Here is a 22,103-nt window from a genome sequence, read left to right as displayed (position 1 = left end):
ACTTTCAAATTAGCGGCAATTCGGCGTTAATTCAATTCAAGCAACAACAATGTCAAACTCAGAACTTTTATTAACAAAACGAATAAAAATACACCATATATGCCTAATAAAATAACAAATTACTTAGGCTACACAAAATTTAAATAGGTATATAAAACTGAAAATCAGCAAACACTGTGGATCCAAATAAATAAGAAACATAGAACTTTTATTAGCAAAACGAATAAGAAAGCTTGGATGCACGGCATATACACCTTGATGTAAAATAAAATAAATAAAAAACACAAAGTTTAAATAAAGTAATCGGCAAACACTGTGGAACCAATTAAATAAGAAACGAATGTTTAAAAAAAAACTTCCAGTCAATAGGCTTTTCAAAATCTAAAATATTGCCAAACAGGTGCCTTTGCAACAGCCGGCAGCCATATCACCCTGTAGCACAAGACTGGTTGCCCACTGAAGCTAAGCAGGGCTTCTTCACGTGATAAATAAAATCTGACTCCTGCTCCGTGGTGCACTGTCGTTCGCGCATGGTTCGGCACGCTGCATTGAGCGTTTAGGCCTAGTTTTTAAAAGAGTCTGTCCTCTTACTGAACTAGGCTAAATGATTTTTGTTACCATAAAAAAAATCAAAACGACAGTGGGGGGCGGTGCCGTGGTAGGCAAATGACGTAACCGGTGTTGCGGCTTAACACCGGTATAACCGAAAACACCGTCTATCGCAGCAAGCCTAAAGGATATATGAGTAAAGTGTGTATCATTAGAATCACAGCAGAACCAACAGTTGAACATGTTAGAGTATAGAAATTTCAACTAACAGGCGACAACTAGCATTTTTCAAAATTCATGCCATTCCCAATGGATCAAAACAAGGCTTGGCCCACATTTTTTTAATGAATATCCTGTTTCACTCAGAAATGCATCACATTACGGAAGTAAAAATGGTTGTGAATAACATTATGTTGACTTCAGTAATTCTCTTTGTAAACTTAGGCTCTAGACTTACCAAATTCCAGTTTAAGAACTAAATTTCCTGAACAAATCAACAGCAATTTAATCTACCATTGCTGAGGGCACCACTTTACTTTGTTGTGGTACAATAGTGACAAAAGAAAACAGATCTCATTACAATACAGGAAACGGTGCCTATCACAGCCTGCAGACTGGAGCCACACGAATCTCAGTGGGTTTTAAAATAACATGACAAATATAGTTAGATAATTGCCACACAGAGTGTCCAACATTTGATTCCACAATTTGAAGGATCAAATTGACATTGGTGCAAATTGAATCAGTTGTTAGTTTGGGTTTGGAGCAAAACCATCATGCTAGGGGTTGTACAGGAACTGAGCTATGACTGGAAACCATCGTATCACAGCTGTACTCAAAATCAAACAGAACATACACACAACTGTACATTGTGAAAGCACTTTTGAGACTTTGACCAGAGATGATATGATTTGTCATGTTCTTATCATTAAACCTACAGAAGTAAACACTCTGCATTTTATCATCGTCACCGTACGCAGACAACAAAAGAACAAAACCAAACATGTGTTATTATCATGACAAACAAGAATTCCAGATAAGAAATTTCAGAGAATTTGCAGTCAAGATGCAAATATTTCACAGAAGAAAAAAAAACTTAAACCCAAGCTCTTCATTCAGTACACTCAGAAATTTAGGTAAATTAAACTAAATTAATAAATTTAAAAAACTAAATTAATAAATTTAGTAAATGTAAAAGTTGAAATTAACACACTAAAACAAGGAGGAACAATACTTCTTCAGCTTTTATAAACCTTAGTTACAAATGGAGTGTTTAATTTCATTTCAAGTCACGCTTAAAGATGGCCATCTTTAAATATCTACACAGAGGCCATCGCATTGAAATCACATACATAGGGATATATTGTGTGTACTGTATACTCTTACACTTGATTATCTAATCAAAATAACAAAATATGTTAGTCACACAGAAGCAAAAGCGCAGCGCTGAGTCGTGACTAGGACAACTTACAGGTAGTGATGGGCGATAACTCTTATTTTATTTTCGATCCGATCCAATATTTTCAAGCCCAGCATCGTCGATATCGATACCTCTAAACTAAACTGATCTTTTAAATGATTAAAAGAATAAAATCAGTAATTATACTAACTTAACATTATATTTGAAAGCCATGTTTATTTAAAACATTTCATAGGCCTTTTTTTGTTTACACTGTCAGAAATAATGTACTAAAATTGTATTTTAGCTATTTACTGGGGCAGTAACCTCAAAGGTGCAGCTTCTCTACCCATAAAAGGGAATATTAGTACTATACAAGTACGCATGCTTTAAGGGCAGATAAGGTACAAAGGTGTACCTTTGAGGATACCTTGTGAAAAATAACCATGGTGTTACATATGTACTAAAATGTATTATTATTATTACTACCATGGTTTTTGCTACAAAAATTATGGTTATACTAAAGTTCCTCTAGTGGCAACCATCGTAATTTTGTGGTTACTGCAGTTTTACTACAAATACGGTGGTAAACTGTGGTTACTGTAGTGAAAACATGGTTATTTTTTTAAATAGCTGCCATTAACAGCTTGTAGCCCTAACGAAGTTTTTTTCTGACAGATTTATTAACAGCAATTACAGAACATAACACAATCCATTTCAACTTTTAATAATCAGTTTAAATAAACTTACTTGCACAGCCTAATTAAAATAAATATAACATGTACACTATACTGTTCAAAAGATTGGGGTCAGTAAGATTTTGTAATGTTTTTGAAAGAAGTCTCTAACCATGCTAACCAAGGCTGCACTTATTTTAATAAAAATACAGTAAAAAAGCAATATGGTAAAATATAACAATTAAAAATAGCTATTTTCTATTGCAATATATTTTCAAATGTAATTTAAAATGCATCTGTGATCAAAGCTGAATTTTCCACATAATTAGTCTTCAAGGTCACATGATCCTTCAGAAATCAATATCATTTGGTGCTCAAGAAACATATAGTAAAAATGTAAAAGCCTTTACTGTTATTTTTGATTAATTTAATGCATCCTTGCTGATTAAATGTGTTCATTTTCTTTAAAAATCTTACTGATGTCAACAGCTACAGCTGATCGCAAAGACCAGTGGTGGTATTAGTTTCTGCTTCTGATGCTTTTGGGAAAAGCAGCCCTATTTGAACAAGCACTGTGAGCGAAGCGTCAACAGCGAATGCTGTCTGTGATTGATTGGTAATTATAGACTGCTCAATTAGGCTAACAGACCAATATTTGGTTATTTTGAAATTACCAACATTAGTCAATGGGTTATGCACATATTCTGTTTTCAAATATTTTGGTGTGATTTTTGAGTAAAAAACAATATTACAGGCAATAATAACACAAACTTGGTGCAATAAACTTTAAAACAGAATATAGGCTATTACAAAACGCCTTAACTTTTACTGAAAACAAAAACAAGCAGAAATAAAACAATCATAATGCGTCACAGGAATTTCTGGAAACATCTTTTTACTGGGTTTTTTTCATAATTTATGTGATAATTTTTTTTATTTCTGTAAAAATGATTTTTAGTTCACCGAAAACAACTTTTTTTCTAACACTCATGCCATTTCAAATGCATATTCTTGTATTTTGAATACAAAAGGACAAATTTCTCACTTCTCTTTTCTGTACAACGACACTAACTTTGGCCAAAGTTAGTATGTTTTGTTGTGCTCTTATCATAATGAAAAAAAATATGGAGCACAAGTTGTTTTTATGTCATTTTTAGGAGCTTGACAGATCTGGTCATGACAAGCCGTCATTGTAAAAAAGGAGGAGTGTGGGGTTTTTTTTTTCTTTTTGTGCTGCACAAAACTTACTCAGGTTTACACCAGAAAAATTTTTAATATACCTCATGAAGCTAAACTATTTGACATAAAAAGCCAAAGAAACCAAGCATTTGAAACACTAAATAGTGCAGCAGAATAAACCTGAGGGCAGTTTAAACCTCTCTTACTCCAGACACAGCTCTCCATTACACATGCAGTCAAAGATTATCACAAATCCAGTCTCAGCTTGAGCTTTCTACAAGAGAAACCAAAATCCATGTTCGGCCAGGACACACAGTGAGGTTTACGAGCAGAAACTGCCTTGACGAATGGGCAGCACACGAGCAAGTGGTCATAGGAAATGCCCTTACCTGACCCTAAAGAAAGGGCATCTCATATGCCACAGGTGAATATGGCTTTCATACCAGGGTGTGTCAAAAGTTTTCATAGAAAGTGTCCAGCAGTAACACCTTTAGCCCAGTTTCTCACACATTTGCTGCTACAAAGGATCCGCTGTTATCCGTCAGCGACTATTGAAGTGCTCTGAGACGGCCAGGCACACAGACGCTGCCAGCTGTATGAAGCGCTCTGTAAGGAGCTAATGAGGCACCACAGTATGACAGACTTACTAAGCGGAGCAGTTTTGTCTCTGGAGAAATGGGTTTGTGTGCGACCCCAATGCTTAAATGAACATGGCCCCGCAATCAGACAAAAATAGTGGTTCACGCTTGTTACAAACAGTCTTTTATGGCCTCATGCTAAAAAAAAAAAAAATCATCAATTGAGGAGTGTCGGGTCTGTTTCAGGAGCTGGGAGCGATTCTATGCCTACAGATTGAGATTTACTGATGTCATTCAGCAACCTGATAATACTGCTTTTCAATGTGCAAGAGCACCTGGCCTAATGAATTATGAAATGACAGATTCAATAAACCTGTGGATAGCCATAATTTGTCCCCAGAAGTGAGATAAACCTGACAAAACTGCATTATTGGAGAGCATCCTACAAAAAAAAAAAAAAAAAAAAAAGTATAGTGGAGGTACCGTGGAACAGCAATGATATCAGATTGTAAAAACAAAGTACTTTGATATGGTGAGTGATGGAGTACTTAAATTTGCATGGTAGTACAAGGTACTTCCAAGAATATGACTGTACACTGTCCAAAATATAATACCAAGGCACTTTTTTGTTAGTAAAGCTAGCATCTTAAAATCTAGTTTAAGTCACTGATGTTAACTAGTAACACCTAAAATCCACTGAACTCATAATAACAATGTCACCTTACAGACCTTGGAACATCTTGTTTTGCAAAAACACTTAAAACATTTATATAAAATCATAACTGACCCCAATTACTGTCTTAATACACATTTCCTGGTCTTATTTGTGAGCAGGAATGACAATTTATCAATGCACATGAAGTCACATTACAGTATAAATCACTTCAAAACATTTTCCGAAGTTTTCACAAAATTCATATAACAAAAGAAACAGAAAAGAACAAAGACACTGAAGTCAGACTGACAGAAAATTACGATCAATTTTAAATATCTCTTGAAACCTGCAGTATTTTTAAGCAACTCTGTGAAAGTCCAGCTGAATATATTGTAAAAATATGTATGTCTTACACAAACAAACTGAAGCTTGTTACTCTATTAGCCAATTGGAAACAGCCCAAGCCACAATTTCTAGTTTAAATACTTAATCAGAATCAATAGTGTGAAAAGTATTTCAACACACAAGCCGTTTAGCCAAACAATTTCTTGTGATAAACCAGTGTAGATGTTGCAACCATTTCATAAAAGCAATAATTGATGTGGCCCCATTACCACACATTAAGATGTAGGCTACATTAACTTTTAAATAATTCATTAGTCTGTCCATTCTTTCTTAGCAGACACTTTCTTATCAGACTTATCTGGCTTCATCAAGTTCATCAGACAAGAAGGCACGATTTAAAAAACGATATCTCTTAAATTCCAGTATAGTTCATTAAAAAAACATCAAAATCACACATAATCTGGGTTCATCGGCTTATTGCATGAAATCCTTTAACAAGGAATGCATTGTTCAGCTCTCTAAAAACCTTTTACAGGCTATAGGAGGAACTTTTACATTGACTTGAATCTTGTTTGTGTTCCACAATGTATAATCACACAGAAAGATTCAGAGTTTGAAGGTTGTCTCCTTCAGATAAAATACATACAAAGCACCCAAGTAGCATGTTGACTGTATCCTGAAAGACTGACAACATCATACGGGGAAATTTGAGCCAATACTGTGATTCACTTCCCCTCACACTGCTTATAAGAATGAGTAGCTATTTGAAAACCCAGGGGTTGTCATTTAATGTGCATTCTTGTGCTATGACAGTAGCACAACATTAACGTGCCACTTTTTACCAGCTCTTGATTAAGCCTGGTTTACATATTAAACACTTTGCTTCACACCTAAAACTGTTATCATTTACTCTCATTTCTTTCTTTTATAAAATGCAAAATGAGAATTTCAGCACAATATCTATACAACACTTGTTTTCAGGACAATAAAGTGAACAGCGATGGACATTGTGACATAAAGTACTAAAAAAGTAGTACTTTTAAGTAAGTACCATATGGCTTACATTTTTATCAGTTTCTCAAACAAAAGCTATCACATGGCTTTAGCATATTGTTATGGTGCGTTTTTGTCATGTTTGGAACTTGACAGCATCCATCCATGTTCACTTTCACTTGTAGAAGCATAAATATTATGCCTATAATCTCATTCAGAAAAAAAGACAGTCATACGTTTGCAGCAATGTGAGAGTAAGTAAATGATGACAATTTTAATTTTTGGATGAAGATGTATACAGGAAACAACACAAGCTCTGACTAGGGATGCTCCGATCCACCTTTTTCACCTCCGATACCGATTCCGATACCTACGGTTCAGTATTGGCCGATACCGATACCGATCCGATACCAGTGAAGTTTTTTTTGGTTTTTTTTTAGCAGTAAACGATTACAGAACCGGCTTTACTGACAAGATGTGCGTTAAATATCGCATGCGATTTATCGTGCAGCCCTAATTTAACTTCTCATGTGCCTTTATTTAATTATATACGGTCTTCATATACCATAAGGCATTGGACAAAACAATCCAGGCTCATTGTAAAAATGTGCCTGTGGCAATATTTCTGCAGAATATTACTTGGCTTCTTGCACATTTTGTAACACTTTCATAGCGTAATGTCCAATGAGTGGAACTAAAAGCATGTTCAGTTTTATCAGATACAGACAAATGTGAATTTGGTTCATGTACGTATCGCAGCAGTTCGTAAATTAAATGTCCAGTGAGTGAGTGGAGCTAAAAGGTTAATGCTTAATCGAGTTTGAAAATAACACACCACCTACACTAAACTCCACCCTACATGTTTCACTGGGCCGGAGTGCTCCGCATTGCAAGTGTAATGTTGTACCTGGTGAGCTACCGAGCAAGTTTACTACATTAGAAAAGCCATACATATGGAGCTGGTTATTTGATGCAAATGTCAAAATGTATTAGTTTACAAATCATGTGTCTTGAGGTAACATAGTATTGTGCAAGGAACAGTGTGAAAATAAATCTTCATTAATCAATAATCTTACCCAACAAACATAATTTGAGTGAAAAGGAATAAAAGTTGTTGGTGTTTCACTGCCTCTAGTGTTCATTTCAGATGGAAGCTGCACTGATATGAAAAACAAAAGTGTTGCGTTTATAATTTTGTTCAGTGTATGTTATTGGAGTTTTGCAAAAATGTAGGCAGAGCACATTTTTCCAATGAGTCTATGTTGGAGTCTATGGGGAAAAAAACATATTGGTTGACACCAATTAAAAACAATATTTTCAGCAAAAAAGAATCAAACTAATTTTAATTAAAAAAAGATCAGCCTTGATACATCACATCTCTTAAAAAGGCTTACAAAATCTCTTAAATTATTAAGCTGAACAGATGGTTAAAGCAAAACTGAAGAATGACATATTTTAACAGTTTATGAAGTGACAGCTGAATCAACATAAAAAAAAAACTCAGTGAATTCACACTTGAATCACACGTTACCTAGAACTAGAAGATGCTTTCAGTTTTTTAATGCCTTCAATCCACCTGATCAAATCTACAGAATTGTAAATGTAAGCCAACACCTCCGCAAAAACAGGGTCACATTTCACCGGCTCAGTAGTAAACTCATTTTGTTTAACGTGAGATAACTTCACATCAGCGTGAATAACTGTCTACACTGCTTAATGCCAGACCGCAGGCTGGACCAGTATTAGAACTCACTTTTCTGGGTATATGCACTAAAAACATGGACAAACTGAAAGGCTTTGTTTTCACTGAAAACCACTTAACTGTTTCTGGCACATTAGAGAGGACTGCGCAATAGCCATAGGCCACATGCTTAAGCCAGTACTAAAGGACATAAAAGTGTTTTAAACTTATAAGCATAACACGTGTCTCATGACTTCATCAGCCTATCACAACAAATAATCAGACAACAGGCATGATATTGACTAAGCGATTAATCATGCATTAATGAAACATCATATGAATGTTTGACTCACTAGTTATGTCAGCGACTATGTGTGTGTGTGTGTGAACCTGTCAAAGACATTTAAAAATATTAAAAAATGTTTTTTAACACTCTAAACCAACATACTGTACATCTGGACATAGGATAAATCACTTTTCAGTGGTCAACATGATTATTAGAAAGTCAGAACACAGAAATTTCACAGCTGATTCTCAAGAGAAACCAAATCAATGTGGACGTCAACCAATGTCCAGACATGACAACTCAATACGTCCATCATGTAGGAGCATAGCGTAGATCCCATGGGACATAAGGGGGACATGTCCCCCCACAATTTTGGGACAACAGAAAATTGTCTATACTGTAACAACTATATCCTGTTTGCCGTCCCCCCAACTATAATGTAAAGCATTCACAAAAGTGAATGTGTCCAAACACATGGAGCAGGACTTGTTGGTTGTTCCTACTCCAGGAGTCTGGGGTGCAGGTTTGCACATGCTTCCCCTACAAACCCTCTGGGCTTTAACTTTTTCTCTGTCCCAGATTTCATTTTAGCTTGCATGCAAACCTGCCAGAGAATCAAACCCCAACTTTCAACACACAGATGGGCAGATGATGATTATGATGGACAGGAAGCTCTCAAGAACATTCCAGGCAGGAGGAAGAGGAGGAGAACTAACCAACACAAGAACTGTAATCAGACACAGGAGTGCATGCTTATGAAACTCCAGCTACACTAAATTACACTTTTTCCCTTCTTACAAAAGATGACCCGGTTAGGAGCTGCAGGGCCCGGCGTCGCCAAACACACACACACACACACACACACACACACATATACAGCACGACCGCACATATAACAGTACGTATAGCCATGCAGAGCTGCCATCAAGCGGAAACAACACAGCAAGAATAAATAAAAACTCCCCGTCTGCCATCCGAAAGAAAGCTCGGGAAACGCATACGTGCAATGATCAGCGGGAATCGGTTCAAGTTTAAAGGAACAAACCTGTTTATGGCCAGAGCGGTCCGCTGGATATTGGGTTGAATCCGAGTTAAATCCACTATCAGTAAAACAAAGAGGCGAAAATGTCCGGCCAGTGCCGAAACAGGCCGAAACAGCGCACTGAAGAACGCCTCTGCGCATGCGCACACTTTGTGGATGGGAGGAGGGGTGGATGACAGATTGAAGCCACTGGATTATACTTTATTTAATGTGATTAATTCATTTGAAAAAAGTTACAAGGTAAATATCATTTAAATGATTATGCTTAACTTTTTTAAATAAAAAAATACATTATATCATATAATTACATTTTTTTATGTATCCTGATAGATATTAATTATACGATTTATACAAATATAGACTACAATAAAAACACATCCCAAGTGTATGGTACTTTTTCACTTATTTTTTACGCTTTTGAGACACAAATCCCTTTTTCTAAATAATAAATAAATAAAAACAAATTTAATAAAATTAAAAGATTCTGGCCTCTTCACAGGTCCTTGCATTATTATACCGACATGATCTGTCCGGTTTGTATTCAAGTCAAGTCAAGTCACCTTTATTTATATAGCGCTTTTAACAATACAGATTGTGTCAAAGCAACTGAACAGCATTAATTAGGAAAATAGTGTGTCAATAATGCAAAATGACAATAGTAAACACTAATTTTTCAGTTAAAGACAGTTCATCATTGAATTCAGTGATGTCAACATCCAGCTCAGTTTAAATAGTATGATAACAACTCATTTAAGTAGTAAAAACTATTTTAATTATTCTCATTTAATTACCAACAACATTATTTTTAACTGTGTATTTACATCAATTTTAAGAAAGATCAAAAGAAAAAGGTCAAAAAAAGGATCAACGATTTTCTTGAATTTGAACTTAATTAGTTTATCAATTAATACAAACCAACATCTGGTTGCAAACTAGCTGATAATTTTGATGATGATGGATGGTGATGCACCCTGAAAATAAATTCTGTTTAGGTCTGTACAGTCCTTGATCGATCATCTGACCTTTGCAATAATGTTGACATTGTTTTGAATTAGACTGTTTTGGAAACCTTAACCTTAACCTGAAATATGCAGCTGATGCTTACCGAACTTTAGGCAGATAAGTGTGGAGTTTCAGTAAACCGGCCGGCGCTATGACAGTGAGTCACGGGTGGAAGGGAGTGGTGAAGTGATTGTGGATTGGATGAATGTTGTAATGTTGACGGCGCCTAACAACTCTCATTCACCGGCTTATTATGTGAAACTAAAACCAAAATGGTCTTTCTAGACAAAGCATATAACCATGCTCTTGAGTTTTAGTTGTTCACAATCTAGAAACGTTTGTCTGGAAAATGGTTAAGTTATTTGTGTAGATTATTAACAGAAGTGTTTTTGGACCCAAATGGATACACCGCTTACGACGGTTTGAGTTTTTAAGAGTTGCTACAACTAATTTAATGTGATCGTGAGGTCTGGTTGCGGTTCGAGTTTGTCATCATGGATGATGGAAGCGCGGAGACTGAAGCGCTCATCGGGATCTCGAGTGAAGATGGTCGGTCTCACTTGGACGCAAGAAACACGGCTGCTGAGTTCAAAGTTTACAAAAGGAGATGGTTCATCTTATTTGTACTCTGCCTGCTAAACTGTTCTAACGCAATGGTAGGATGTTAATTCATTTACGTAGACTTATTTGTACACAATTCATCGGTGCACGTTATTTCAGAAACAATGTTTGTCTTCCTTATTTTTCATTAAAATGTTCTGTATTTTATGTTAAGTACAAATATGCCAGGGAAATATATCCGAATAGAACCGAAGGTGCAACTGACTTACGGCTCTACAACACATTTTGTTTATAATGACGTCATGAATCCCTCTTCCCAACCCTTCCAGCCTGGGTTGTTTACTTTAAACATCCAATGAAATAAAAATGTACGTTTTATGTTATGTTTTAACAAATATAGCCTACGCAATTTACAGTGCTCTACTTCCTGTAAAACGACTAAAAATATTGATGACTCATCTTGCACTTCAAGCATATCCACATTTTTGTCCAATAAAATGTTTTAACTGAAAAATTCCCTCCAACCACATGCCTCTGACTTGCATTAGCAAAGTAGCAAATCATGGTTCAAAGCATGCGATTAATTGCAATTCATTTGATCAGTTCATTAGCGTATCATGCTCTAAATACAATTAAAACATCTCTACTGATTTATGATGCCTGTTGTTCAATTTATCCATTGTTGAACCCATTTAGGAAATGTTCACACTTTCTAAAGTGATCAGTCCACTAGGGGCTTCAGTCTACAGGGTCATACAGGGTCTTCCTAAAAGCCCATTTGTAGAAGGACATGGATACGTCCCCCCCCGAGGCTATTATCTCTGAAGAGGGCGTGTGCCAGAAAGGGGCTTGTCAATCTTAATTATGCACCCCTGGTTCCCATGGGACATGTCATTTGCACGGACACCATTGTATATGTGTTACAAGGCCAAGACGTCCAAAGCTGTTCATCTGAAATATGAGAAATCTACATCGTGTCTTGGCACACTGTGTTAAAGCTTAGCAGATGGTGTAATTCGGGGCTTATTTAAAGATTACAATCTTGAGGAAATCTGATGACAGCCTAAACCAGTAGATGTGATTCTGGATTGCAGGCATGTGTTAAGAATTTTTTAGTACAAAAATATTTTTTACGTACAATCAGAACTGACAGTTCATTTTAGGAAAGCATCTTATGTTACACCAAGTGCACAAAGGAATTCCACACTGACTGTGAAAACAGCGTCTATGCATTTAAATTAATGCGAAAAATGGTCCCAGTAAGTTGTGCAGTGGTGCACAAAACGACTGTATTGTGTTTTGGGATCAGCTGACTGCCATCTGTCATGCTGCTGCATACATATAATATTGTTGATAGCAAACAAATAAATGCTATTGTGTACATCACTGCAAATGAACAATCAAAAACACTGCAAATGGCCACTGCACTCACTGTGAATAATGCTCAGTAGGGCTATAAAGTACTCAAGTCTCTCTCTCATCCTTCGTGCTTCCTTTTATCAGGGGTTGCCACAGTGGAGTGATCCGCACAACTGATTTGGCACATGTTTTATGCTGGATGCCCTTCCTGCCACTACCCAGCCCTGAGAGTGCACTAACTCGTGCAACCCCCAGTGCTGGGACACACTCACTCACTCATTCACACACACACTCACTCACTACAGCCAATGTATTTTGTCCTATAAAGTACTCAAGTAAATGTTCTTAATCAAGTGTTTACTCTAGTACCACTGAAACAAAATACTTGTATTTTTACTCCGTTACATTCTGGAGGAAAATAAAAATATATTTTTACTCCTTAAAATTTCATTTAGAATGTGGCTTGACTTGTATAATTGTACCCATAATTTATTTTCAAGTATAATTTCTCAGTAAAATTTACACCACTGCCGCTCATACACTTGCACGTCACTCTGTGTTTGTCTTATTTAGCTCATGTGAGGGGCCCTTCTGACCTGTGGTTCCTGTTTTTTGCAGCTTCAGCAGTTAAATGTTGAACTGAGACTGTCATATGAGCAAGCTGGTCCAGTTTCATGCACTTCATATTTATAAATATCATAGATACATAATATATAGTATTTTCTTGAATGTTGTATTTTTGTGGACTAGATATCGGAATAATGTACACATTGAAGCTACACCTTCATTTTTATTGTGTTCAATTTCTCCACAGGCATGGCTGACTTTTGCACCTGTGGCCGACCAGACAGCACAATATCTGCGAGTCTCTCTAAATCTGGTCAACTGGCTGTCGCTAGTCTATATAGTGGTTGCTGTCTTCTTCAGTTTGATCACAACATGGGTGCTGGACACACTGGGACTGCGCTTCTCGGTATACAGAGAGATAATACTGTCAAATCTATATTGTTAAATATCGTTTTCCAGCTGTTACCAAAAAAAAAAAAAGGAATAATAATTAGTTTTTGCCAAATACCATTGTTAAAGCTATTGTTCCTTATGGGGGAAAAACATAATTAATCAATAATGCATCTTCTTTGTCAATGTTGTTGACTAATATCACAGTTTTATTGTAAATATAACTTAAGTAAATGTGGTATTTTGGCAGAAATTATAGTTAGGCCTAAAACTGTAGTGTGACAACATGCCATTTTAAAAAAAAATAAAGGTTTATATAAAGGTCAGTGATGATCATAATAAAGTTATAATATTATAATAATGAAGTAACTGATCATATAGTTTTCAATTAAATTAACTGTGTTTGTGCTCTTGGTTCTTGAAGTGCAAAACATTTTGTCTTTACAGTAATTAGATTCACTTGTTGTAGACTTCAGAAGTCGAACAAAAAATAGATAACTGATGAAACACTTAAACCAAGTGGGAAAATAATAGGAAATAAAATGATACAATATATAGCGTTATGCTATATTACATAATATAAATATACCATGTAAGTGTATATTGAACCTAGCTGCAACGAGCGTGCACTTCATTTCCGATGCGCAAACCGATTTTCGTCACGACCAATAATTTTGCAACTAATTAAAGTTTTTATATTTTGCCTGCTATGTGAGTGCCTGGACGTGGATTTTTTTTGTTTCTTGCAATGGGATCCACTTTTTGTTTTTAAATAAAATATTACTTAATTGTGTTATTTATGAAGCGTAAAATAAAAGTTATCAAATTATTTTAGTTTTTAGTAAATTTGATTATTTACTTAACACGTATCATTTTGAATTATTTAAAATGCCATTCCCACCACAGAAAGGTATCAAACACAATACATCATTTGGGATGTAGCCTATTGAAAAAGCCGCTGTGATGAAAATGTTCATCACATTTACGAAATATACTTTCTTCCTATTTTCTGAAACACAGCTAATCATGGGCTCATGGCTCAACATGTTGGGCGCTATCCTGCGTGTCATTGGCATGTTGAGCTGCATCCCAGAGCGGGCCATTTTCCCTATGGTCATGGGGGGCCAGACGTTGTGTGCCTTCGCCCAGCCTTTTGTCATCTTTGCCCCTACCAAGCTAGCAGCTCTCTGGTTCCCTGATCACCAGAGGGCCACAGCTAACATGATGGCTTCCATGGGTAACCTTTTTACAGCTCATATTTTACATGGTACTTAAATGCCTGTAGCCTACTGTAGAATGGTAATATTCTTCTCCTTTGTTTTCCAGCTAATACTGTTGGGCTGCTCTTAGCGAATATCTTCTCTCCAATGATACTTAGTTACACCAATACTCTTTTCATGCTGGTAAGACTGCTTAAGACAGAACTTGGGCAAAAAATAATTTTATTTCTTGTATGATGCACATCCCTTATAGTCCCGTCGTCTCTCTGTCTGACTTGTAGCTCTTGATATATGCTATACCTGCCACCATAGCCTGTTTCCTAGCAACAGTGGGGATCCGTGAACGCGTTCCCCCCACACCCCCTTCTGCCAGCATGGTGACCTCCAGCTCTGAACCTTTTCTACAGGGGGTGAAACTGGTACTATACACAGTTTCAAACAAACTGACATGACAACTCATTTACTTTATTGCATGAGCAATGTGCATTTTTTTCGAGAATTAATTAAATATAGCCTCTGATTAAAGGTGGCGTTTATGTCATTTTGTACTGCTGTCTGAGATTCACTGCGTTCTGTCACTCTTTTATTTGCAGCTGCTGACAAACAAAGCATACGTGTTCCTGCTGGTGTGTTTTGGTTCAGGAATAGGGGTATTCACTTGCTTTTCCACCTTACTGGAGCAGATACTTTGTGTTAAGGGCTACTCAAATGTAAGAACCTAAAAAGAATTATACCCACATTTACCTCAAACCATAAATCCAACCTGTGCCATAATATGTTAAATAACTAGAAATAAAGTTGAATCTCAACTAACTAGCTAACTTCAAATGCTGGATTTACAAAGCCTTGTATTAAACATAGCATTAATACTGCTATTGAACTGGATGGATGGATGGTTTATATAAACACTTTCAATCACCTGCCAAGTCTGTACAGTATTAGAAGTGTTAGCTTTGTCAAGTCAAGATAACTGTCTCTACATGTTTAATGTGGCAGGACTTTGCAGGACTGTGTGGTGCAGTTGCTATTGTATTCGGTGTTTTGGGTGCTTTTCTCCTCGGCCTGTACGTGGACAAGACCAAGAAGTTTACAGAAGTCACTAAAATAAACATGTGTCTGACATCACTGGGCTGCTCGGTTTTTGCGGTGGTGAGTAGAGTAAATGATTTCAATGTTGTTAATATGTGCTTGACCTGAAATGTTGTTGTCCTGCTGTCCATCAGGTTTCCCAGTTAAGTGAGCAGAAGTTCATCATTGGTGCAGTATGTGCGTGGTTTGGATTCTTCGGGTACTCTGTATATCCCATCGCAATGGAGCTCGGAGTTGAATGCTCGTACCCTGTGGGTGAAGCAACATCCTCTGGATTGATCTTCGTGTCTGGGTAACTTTTTTATTTCAGTTTTTAAGAAGTTTTTTTGTTTGTTTGTTTGTTTTTTACAAATTCTGTTTCAGAAGTGTTTCTTAAAGGAATAGTTCACCCAAAAATGAAAAATTGCTTAAAATGTACTTAATCTCAGGCCATCCAAGATCAGTTTATTTCTTCATCTGAACAGATTTGGAGAAATGTAGCATTACACTTGCTCTCCAATGGATCCTCTGCAGTGAATGGGTGCCCTCCGAATGAGAGTCCAAACAGCTGATAAAAACAATCACCTTCATGATGGATTTGTTTCTTACAAACACGCAGATTTTGACTTCACAAGACATAATTGGACTGGAGTAGGGTGATGAAGAAACAAACTCATCTACATCTTGGATGGTCTGAGGGTGTGTAAATTTGCTCAATTTTTCATTTTTGGGTAAGTAGTGCTTTTAAGCTTACTAACTTTTTATAGACTGAACTGATGTGTTTAATGTGATGTTTAATCAGACAAATTCAGGCTGCCCTTTATCTGCTCCTGCTACAAGCTCTGGCCAAACCAATGGCAGAATCTCCATTATCTGTATGTGCTACCGGAACAGATGCCAGTTTGAGCTGGACAGGTAAGTGTTGCATTATTTGAAATGTTAAAATACTATTTACTGAAAGATAGTATGCAGTGCAGTGTTTACTGTCCAGTTATGCAGTAAAAGGCATGGCCTTATTCGTGTTCTACTACTACTAAACTAATTCGGTGATTAGTTTCCTCCCTTCACCGTGTCACAACTCCCACCATGCTTTGAAAGTCTAGTGTGGCTGGTTCGTGCACAATTTTCAATTCCTCTTCCTCCTCCTGGGTAGGGAAAATGTTTAAAATGGGAACACGTCCAAATTAATCCAGCCTTCTGGCTTTTCCTGGTCGCTTGATGCCTTGATGAGTTGATACAGTTGGGCTGAGCTCCAGGCATTCATTTGTCTTTCTTTCTCTTGCTCTTTCTCCTAAATGCACACACACATAGTGCCAGTGCTGGTGATGGCAGGCCTGTGTACTCTGGGCACCTGCTGCTTTGTTGGCTTTTTCCACACGGATTACCGGAGACTCCGTGCGGAAGCCACAGCCTCACCAAATAGAGTGACAGACCAGTCAACAGGAGGAGACACCTGGGCAAACAGCACTGATGCATAAAAGGACGGACTGAACTAACGGCAAGAAAAACCACTGATGACAGTGTTTATGCACACTTTAAAGTCTTTTACCTCATTAACACTGAAAATGTGTCTTAAATGCTACTTTGTTCAGAAGTGGTACCACCTCAACACAATTAATGTTACATAAAACCAAACTCGTTATGCACAAAAACATTTTTTTCTGTTAAAGGTAACCAAGACCAAATGTTTTATGCAAATATTAATCTCAAATCATAAATGTTTTTATTGCAATACATGGTACAGGGATTTTCTAACTGTTATACATAATGCATTAAATAATTTTTTTTAATAATGTAGTTATTTTGAGCTACATACAGTATGTTGTTGAATGTTTAAAGTCGGAAACTAAGGCTTGTAGTTATTTTATGAAATTAGAGATATATTTGAGTGCAATAAAATGTCCCTAGGACTAACTTTCTACCTAAAGTGGGAGTAGAAATGAAGGATTGCTGGAATAACCACCATGGAATAAAAAAGTGAGTGTGACTTTTTCTTGCAATTCTGAGTTTACATCTCACTTTTTTGCAAGATATAAACTCAGAATTGATAGATATAAACTCACAATTACAAGAAAAAGAATTGTGAGGTATAAACTCAGAATTCATTTTTTCTTTCTCGCAATTCTGTTTTATTGTTTCTACAACGCAATAAAAAAAATAAAAGTTCATCGCAACTTTTTCTCTCACCACTGATTTTTTTTTTTCTTGCAACTACAAGTTTACATCTCACAATTCACAATTTTCTTTAAAGTTATATATTGTTTTTCAGAGAATTGGGAGAAAAAGTAAGTTACTTTAAGTGAAGTACAGTATTTTCAACTAATATTTAATGCCCAATTATTTATTTAGCAAAATTGCCATGTAATACTAAGCGTGACAGTGTACAGTAAGATGGTCATTTACATAAATCCCAAAAGGGTGCTTAGGAACCACTCAAAACCTATTCTGCACATTATCTTTTACAATTCCTGCTAATGTGACCAAAACATTAATTTGTTTGTATGTTAATCAAATTAATTATACAATCAAGAACATTGTTTTTAAGAAAAAGTCATTTTTTATATTTATCATCTGGCTGTCTGTTATATTTTATCTTAATTGTTTGAGGAGTTCACAAAGGACTTGAACAATTGTCAGCTATAGCCAGAAATGATCATATGTCAGTCCACATCCTCTTTTCTCGTAGATGCTTGCAAGAACAAAAGACATGAGCAGGGGCAATTTTTTTTTTGTTTTGTAAAAAAAAAAATACATTTTATCATTCAAAACACTGCATTACAGTGGCAAAAGAGCTCAATCTGCTTTTAAGAGGCACACCATTGATAATGCAGAATTACTTGAAACCCAACTCGACAATAATTTTTCAATCAAAATGACATAAAACGCATAAAAATGAGTAGTTTCATACCATAGTTGCTTGAGTAAAACTAAGCTCTTCATCATGGTTTACTAAACACCAGGCATTTTAAAAGATCTACACTTACCACAGAGCCGATGACAATGAAAAATTAAAGAAAGAAAAAAAAATGAAAAGAAAAAAGAAATACTACATAAACATATCAAGGGCCCCAAAAAGGGTCTGAGATTTCCCAATATCACTACTTACAAAACAACCATCTCCAATGATCCCGATCGATGTCACTAAACCTTGAAATGCCACATAAACAGGCAGGTGTGACCGTCTGAAGTGATGCATTGTGGGAATTCAGAGCTGAAGAGCACAGAACTGCTGGTATACAGCCAGGATATGATGGTCGAGCTCAGCGGTGAACAGCAGGTTCTCCAGGGTGCCCATATACTGCTGGATGATCACATAATGCTGTGGATGACAATGAAGATTGAAGGTAATAAATAAGGGATGTTTAATGACCAACAAAACCCAGTATAGACAAGTGGATCAGGACTACCATGAGGAAGATCTGCTGTAGCCTCTCGATGCAGTTCTTGTACCAGGTGGTGTTGATGTCTACGCCACTCGTTTCACAGCGAACCAGGTGCTCTGTCAGTAACATAATGAAGCGCTGAAAGAGAAAGAGAGATAACAACAGTTCTTGTCATCTCTTAGCTCCAGGCACTGTCTTCAAATAGCATAATGAAACACAAAAGACACACACAGAGAAAGACATGAAAAGAATGAAATGTTTATTCTCTTCTGACAAATAGGAACAAGGTGTAAAAGGAGTTGAGACATTAACAGGGACACATCTTTTGCAGCTTTTTTTTAATGTAGTCATGCAGCCTCTATAACAAATGTATTAACAAAAAAAGCTTTTTACATCAGGATAAAATGGATCTGCATTGTCATGGACGCACCTGGAATATAACAAGGAAAAGGTTCTTCTGTTCGCTCTGGGCAGACTCGACTTTCTCCTGCAGCCTCTCGATCTGTTCCTCCAACTGACCCTCCTCATCCTCACTGTTCTTCTCCATGTCCTCTTCATCGCCGCTGTCCCGCTGCTACAGGAAAAGAGAAACCGTGCGTCCTTGTGTTCTCGTACTACATCATCATCAACCATCAAAGTTCAATTCCAATAATAAAGAACGCAAGTACAGAGGATGAATGAAAGTACACAGATTTGTTATTGATACTTAGGATGCATCGAATGCACACTTGAGAGAATCGACCAATGAGAAATCCCAGAAGACGCTGTGGGTGGATGACGTATGGAAGTCTCTAAGCTTTAAACTTCCTGCTGCAAGCTCGAAATACTTGACGGCTTGTGAAAGTAAACATTTGTTGTTTTAATTTTGAATCATTGTAATAAAGTGATAACGACCTGGAGAAAGCCAATATTTTCACTGGCACATTAAAATAATCGTAATATTGACGAAGCATAGGTAACGATTAAATATTAATACTCATTTTCACAAATACACAGTAAAATAAAAGGTTTAAAATATGAAAAATTAAATAAAATTGATAATCTAAAAAAGTTAATTAAAAGCTAAATTAAAAAAGATGACATAAGGATAAAAATAATCTAAAATAATGGGATTTTAGATGGGAAAATATTTGAATGGGAAACAATGTGACATTTTTTTTTTCATAATCTGAAAAGCAATAAAAGATTCCAAGCATCGTAATGTGTGGTCTGAAATACATTTACATATGTATAGGACATTTGTTTTTGTCTGAATGAAAGAAGTTTTTGGAAAGTAGTGTCTGGGTAGGATATTAAAGCAATCCCTCCTCAACAGCATATGTTGTCTCAGGCACCTCATGAATTCAACTCTGTGGCTAGACATTGTGACGGACACAACCAGAAGCCAAATTTCCAGTTGTCCATCTGGTCTATCCTCACTAGTTGCTGGATGAGAAAGTCTGTTGGCTTGAGGCCGACACCTACATTATTACTACAGCAACCAATGTTGACATTCCAGATATTAACTGTCTGCACTGCACAAACAAATGATGCAATGTAAGCCCTTACAAAAGTAACAGTGAGGACAGTCAATTCCAAAGATCAGGATTGCAAAAAACAAATCAGAATGCTGTGTGGTTTGAACAAAAGCCCACATGCACAAGTGTCTTGGCAGTCAAAAATATTTGTTTCTCTACCTTTTTGTTTTGTTGCTTCTCCAGCTTTTCTTTTGCCTCATCCAACTCTTTCTGGATCTTCTGCACGTGTTTGTTCATCTTCCGGATGGTCGAATGTAGAATCTCCCACACATAAAACCTGCATAGACCCAATGAACATAAATCAGTTACAGCTGCAATGACCTCACCTGCACAGGTAAGTGCGTTCTGCAGGTTTACCTGGTAAAATCATGAGCCATTTCAGGAGAAAATATCCAGTTGGCCACAGCTGCACAGTCCACGATCTGGGTCCGTATCAACTTGTCCACCAACACGGAGGTCATCTGAAAGAGTACATCGACAACATGCCACGGCTGGTGTTCAATAAGACAATACAACATATAAAATAAGACGTCTGACTGATCCCACCTGAGGATGGTTCCTCCAGAACTCATACAGAACCCTGAGGATGTGCAGTTTCCCCTCATCACTGTCTGTAAGGTTCTTCAGAACCTCATGGAACCTGAGAGAGAAAAGAAATGCATCCATTGCCATTTACAAGAAGAACGGCACCTGAGCATTTTACAAGCTTTCATACGTTCTCAATGATCTGTGCTTTTAGCAATTACAGGCAGCGGTTGTAAGCAGAAGGAGAGGGAACACGGAGCCAGCCGCTGGCAGGCCTGTGTGGGGTTTGGCAGGAGATACTCACTTGGCCAGGGCACTGAAGGAATGACTGAAAGACTTCGCAGCCAAATGGAGAAGTGTCTGCAGGAACACTTCAATCTTCAGAGGGTTGAAGCCATCGCCCTCATCTGGATAGAAAGGAGAAGTGCGGTTACATAAAGAAAACAAGGCACATTCACGTTTAGTCATGGCCAAAAGTTTTGGCAGTGACATAAATTGTGTTTTGCAAAGTTTGCTGCTTCAGTATTTGTAGATTATTTTTTCACATGTTTCTATGGTATACTGAAAAACAATGATAAGCATATCATAAGTTTTAAAGGCTTTTATTGGCAAAAATATATATATAATGAGTCAATATTTACAGTGTTGACCCTTGTTCTACATAACCTCTGCATTTCGCTCTGGCATGCTGGATATTAGCTTCTGGGCTAAATCCTGACTGATGGTGATCCATTCTTGCCGTATTAGTTCTCGGAGTTGATCACAATTTGTGGGCTTCTGCTTGTCCACTCGCCTTTTGAGGACTGACCACAGGTTCTCTATGGGATTGAGATCCGGGGAGTTGCCTGGCCACGGATCCAAAATTTCAATGTAATGATCTTCGAGCCACTTCTTTATCACTCTTGCTTTGAGACATGGTGCTCCATCATGCTGGAAAATGCACGGATCATCACCAAATTGCTCATGGATCGTTGGAAGAAGTCACTCTAGCAGGAAGTTTTGATACCATTCTTTATCCATGGCAGTGTCTTTGGGCAGAATTATGAGAGAGCCCAATCCCTTGGTTGAAAAGCAACCCCACACATATGGATGGTCTCAGGATGCTTCACTGTTGGCACAACACAGGA

At 37.0% G+C, this 22,103-nt stretch overlaps 3 protein-coding genes across 3 annotated transcripts in view; 1 reads left to right on the top strand and 2 right to left on the bottom strand.

The window, feature by feature from the left end:
• Positions 1-9,539, bottom strand: part of LOC107697629 (polycomb group RING finger protein 3) — a 29,638-nt gene extending 20,099 nt beyond the window's left edge. Inside the window, exon 1 of the mRNA XM_016498429.1 lies at positions 9,388-9,539. The gene's annotated coding sequence lies outside the window, so the exon portion shown is untranslated. The remainder of the gene's footprint in view (positions 1-9,387) is intronic.
• Positions 9,540-10,562: 1,023 nt separating this feature from the next.
• LOC107697611 (major facilitator superfamily domain-containing protein 7-like) lies at positions 10,563-17,574 on the top strand. Its single transcript, XM_016498405.1, has 10 exons — positions 10,563-11,042; positions 13,121-13,279; positions 14,284-14,500; positions 14,590-14,666; positions 14,765-14,902; positions 15,077-15,193; positions 15,480-15,632; positions 15,707-15,864; positions 16,354-16,466; positions 16,863-17,574. The coding sequence occupies exons 1-10, from the start codon at positions 10,881-10,883 to the stop codon at positions 17,027-17,029; spliced, it is 1,461 nt and encodes a 486-aa protein (XP_016353891.1). The 5' UTR covers positions 10,563-10,880; the 3' UTR covers positions 17,030-17,574.
• Positions 17,575-18,407: 833 nt separating this feature from the next.
• The window catches only part of LOC107697607 (nuclear cap-binding protein subunit 1-like), an 18,537-nt gene continuing 14,841 nt past the window's right edge, over positions 18,408-22,103 (bottom strand). The window contains exons 14-20 of the mRNA XM_016498401.1: positions 21,281-21,383; positions 20,998-21,091; positions 20,809-20,912; positions 20,611-20,728; positions 19,365-19,508; positions 18,959-19,072; positions 18,408-18,870 (exon numbers count right to left, since the gene is read on the bottom strand). Of these exons, the coding sequence (XP_016353887.1) occupies positions 18,757-18,870; positions 18,959-19,072; positions 19,365-19,508; positions 20,611-20,728; positions 20,809-20,912; positions 20,998-21,091; positions 21,281-21,383 (791 nt within the window). The 3' untranslated portion in view covers positions 18,408-18,756. The remainder of the gene's footprint in view (positions 18,871-18,958; positions 19,073-19,364; positions 19,509-20,610; positions 20,729-20,808; positions 20,913-20,997; positions 21,092-21,280; positions 21,384-22,103) is intronic.

This window comes from Sinocyclocheilus anshuiensis, unplaced genomic scaffold (genome assembly GCF_001515605.1).
Source record: "Sinocyclocheilus anshuiensis isolate Anshui unplaced genomic scaffold, SAMN03320099.WGS_v1.1 scaffold1364, whole genome shotgun sequence".
Classification (NCBI taxonomy): domain Eukaryota; kingdom Metazoa; phylum Chordata; class Actinopteri; order Cypriniformes; family Cyprinidae; genus Sinocyclocheilus; species Sinocyclocheilus anshuiensis.
Note: the sequence above shows the minus strand (reverse complement) of the source record. Positions and strands in the feature narration are given on the sequence as shown.

What these genes read in the sequence shown, in the direction of transcription:
- LOC107697611 (XM_016498405.1), top strand. Translation starts at nt 10,881, where the DNA reads ATGGATGATGGAAGCGCGGAGACTGAAGCGCTCATCGGGATCTCGAGT. An exon ending in CACTGGGACTGCGCTTCTCG is followed by an intron (nt 13,280 to 14,283) that starts GTATACAGAGAG and finishes TCTGAAACACAG; the next exon opens with CTAATCATGGGCTCATGGCT. An exon ending in TGCCAGTTTGAGCTGGACAG is followed by an intron (nt 16,467 to 16,862) that starts GTAAGTGTTGCA and finishes ACACACACATAG; the next exon opens with TGCCAGTGCTGGTGATGGCA.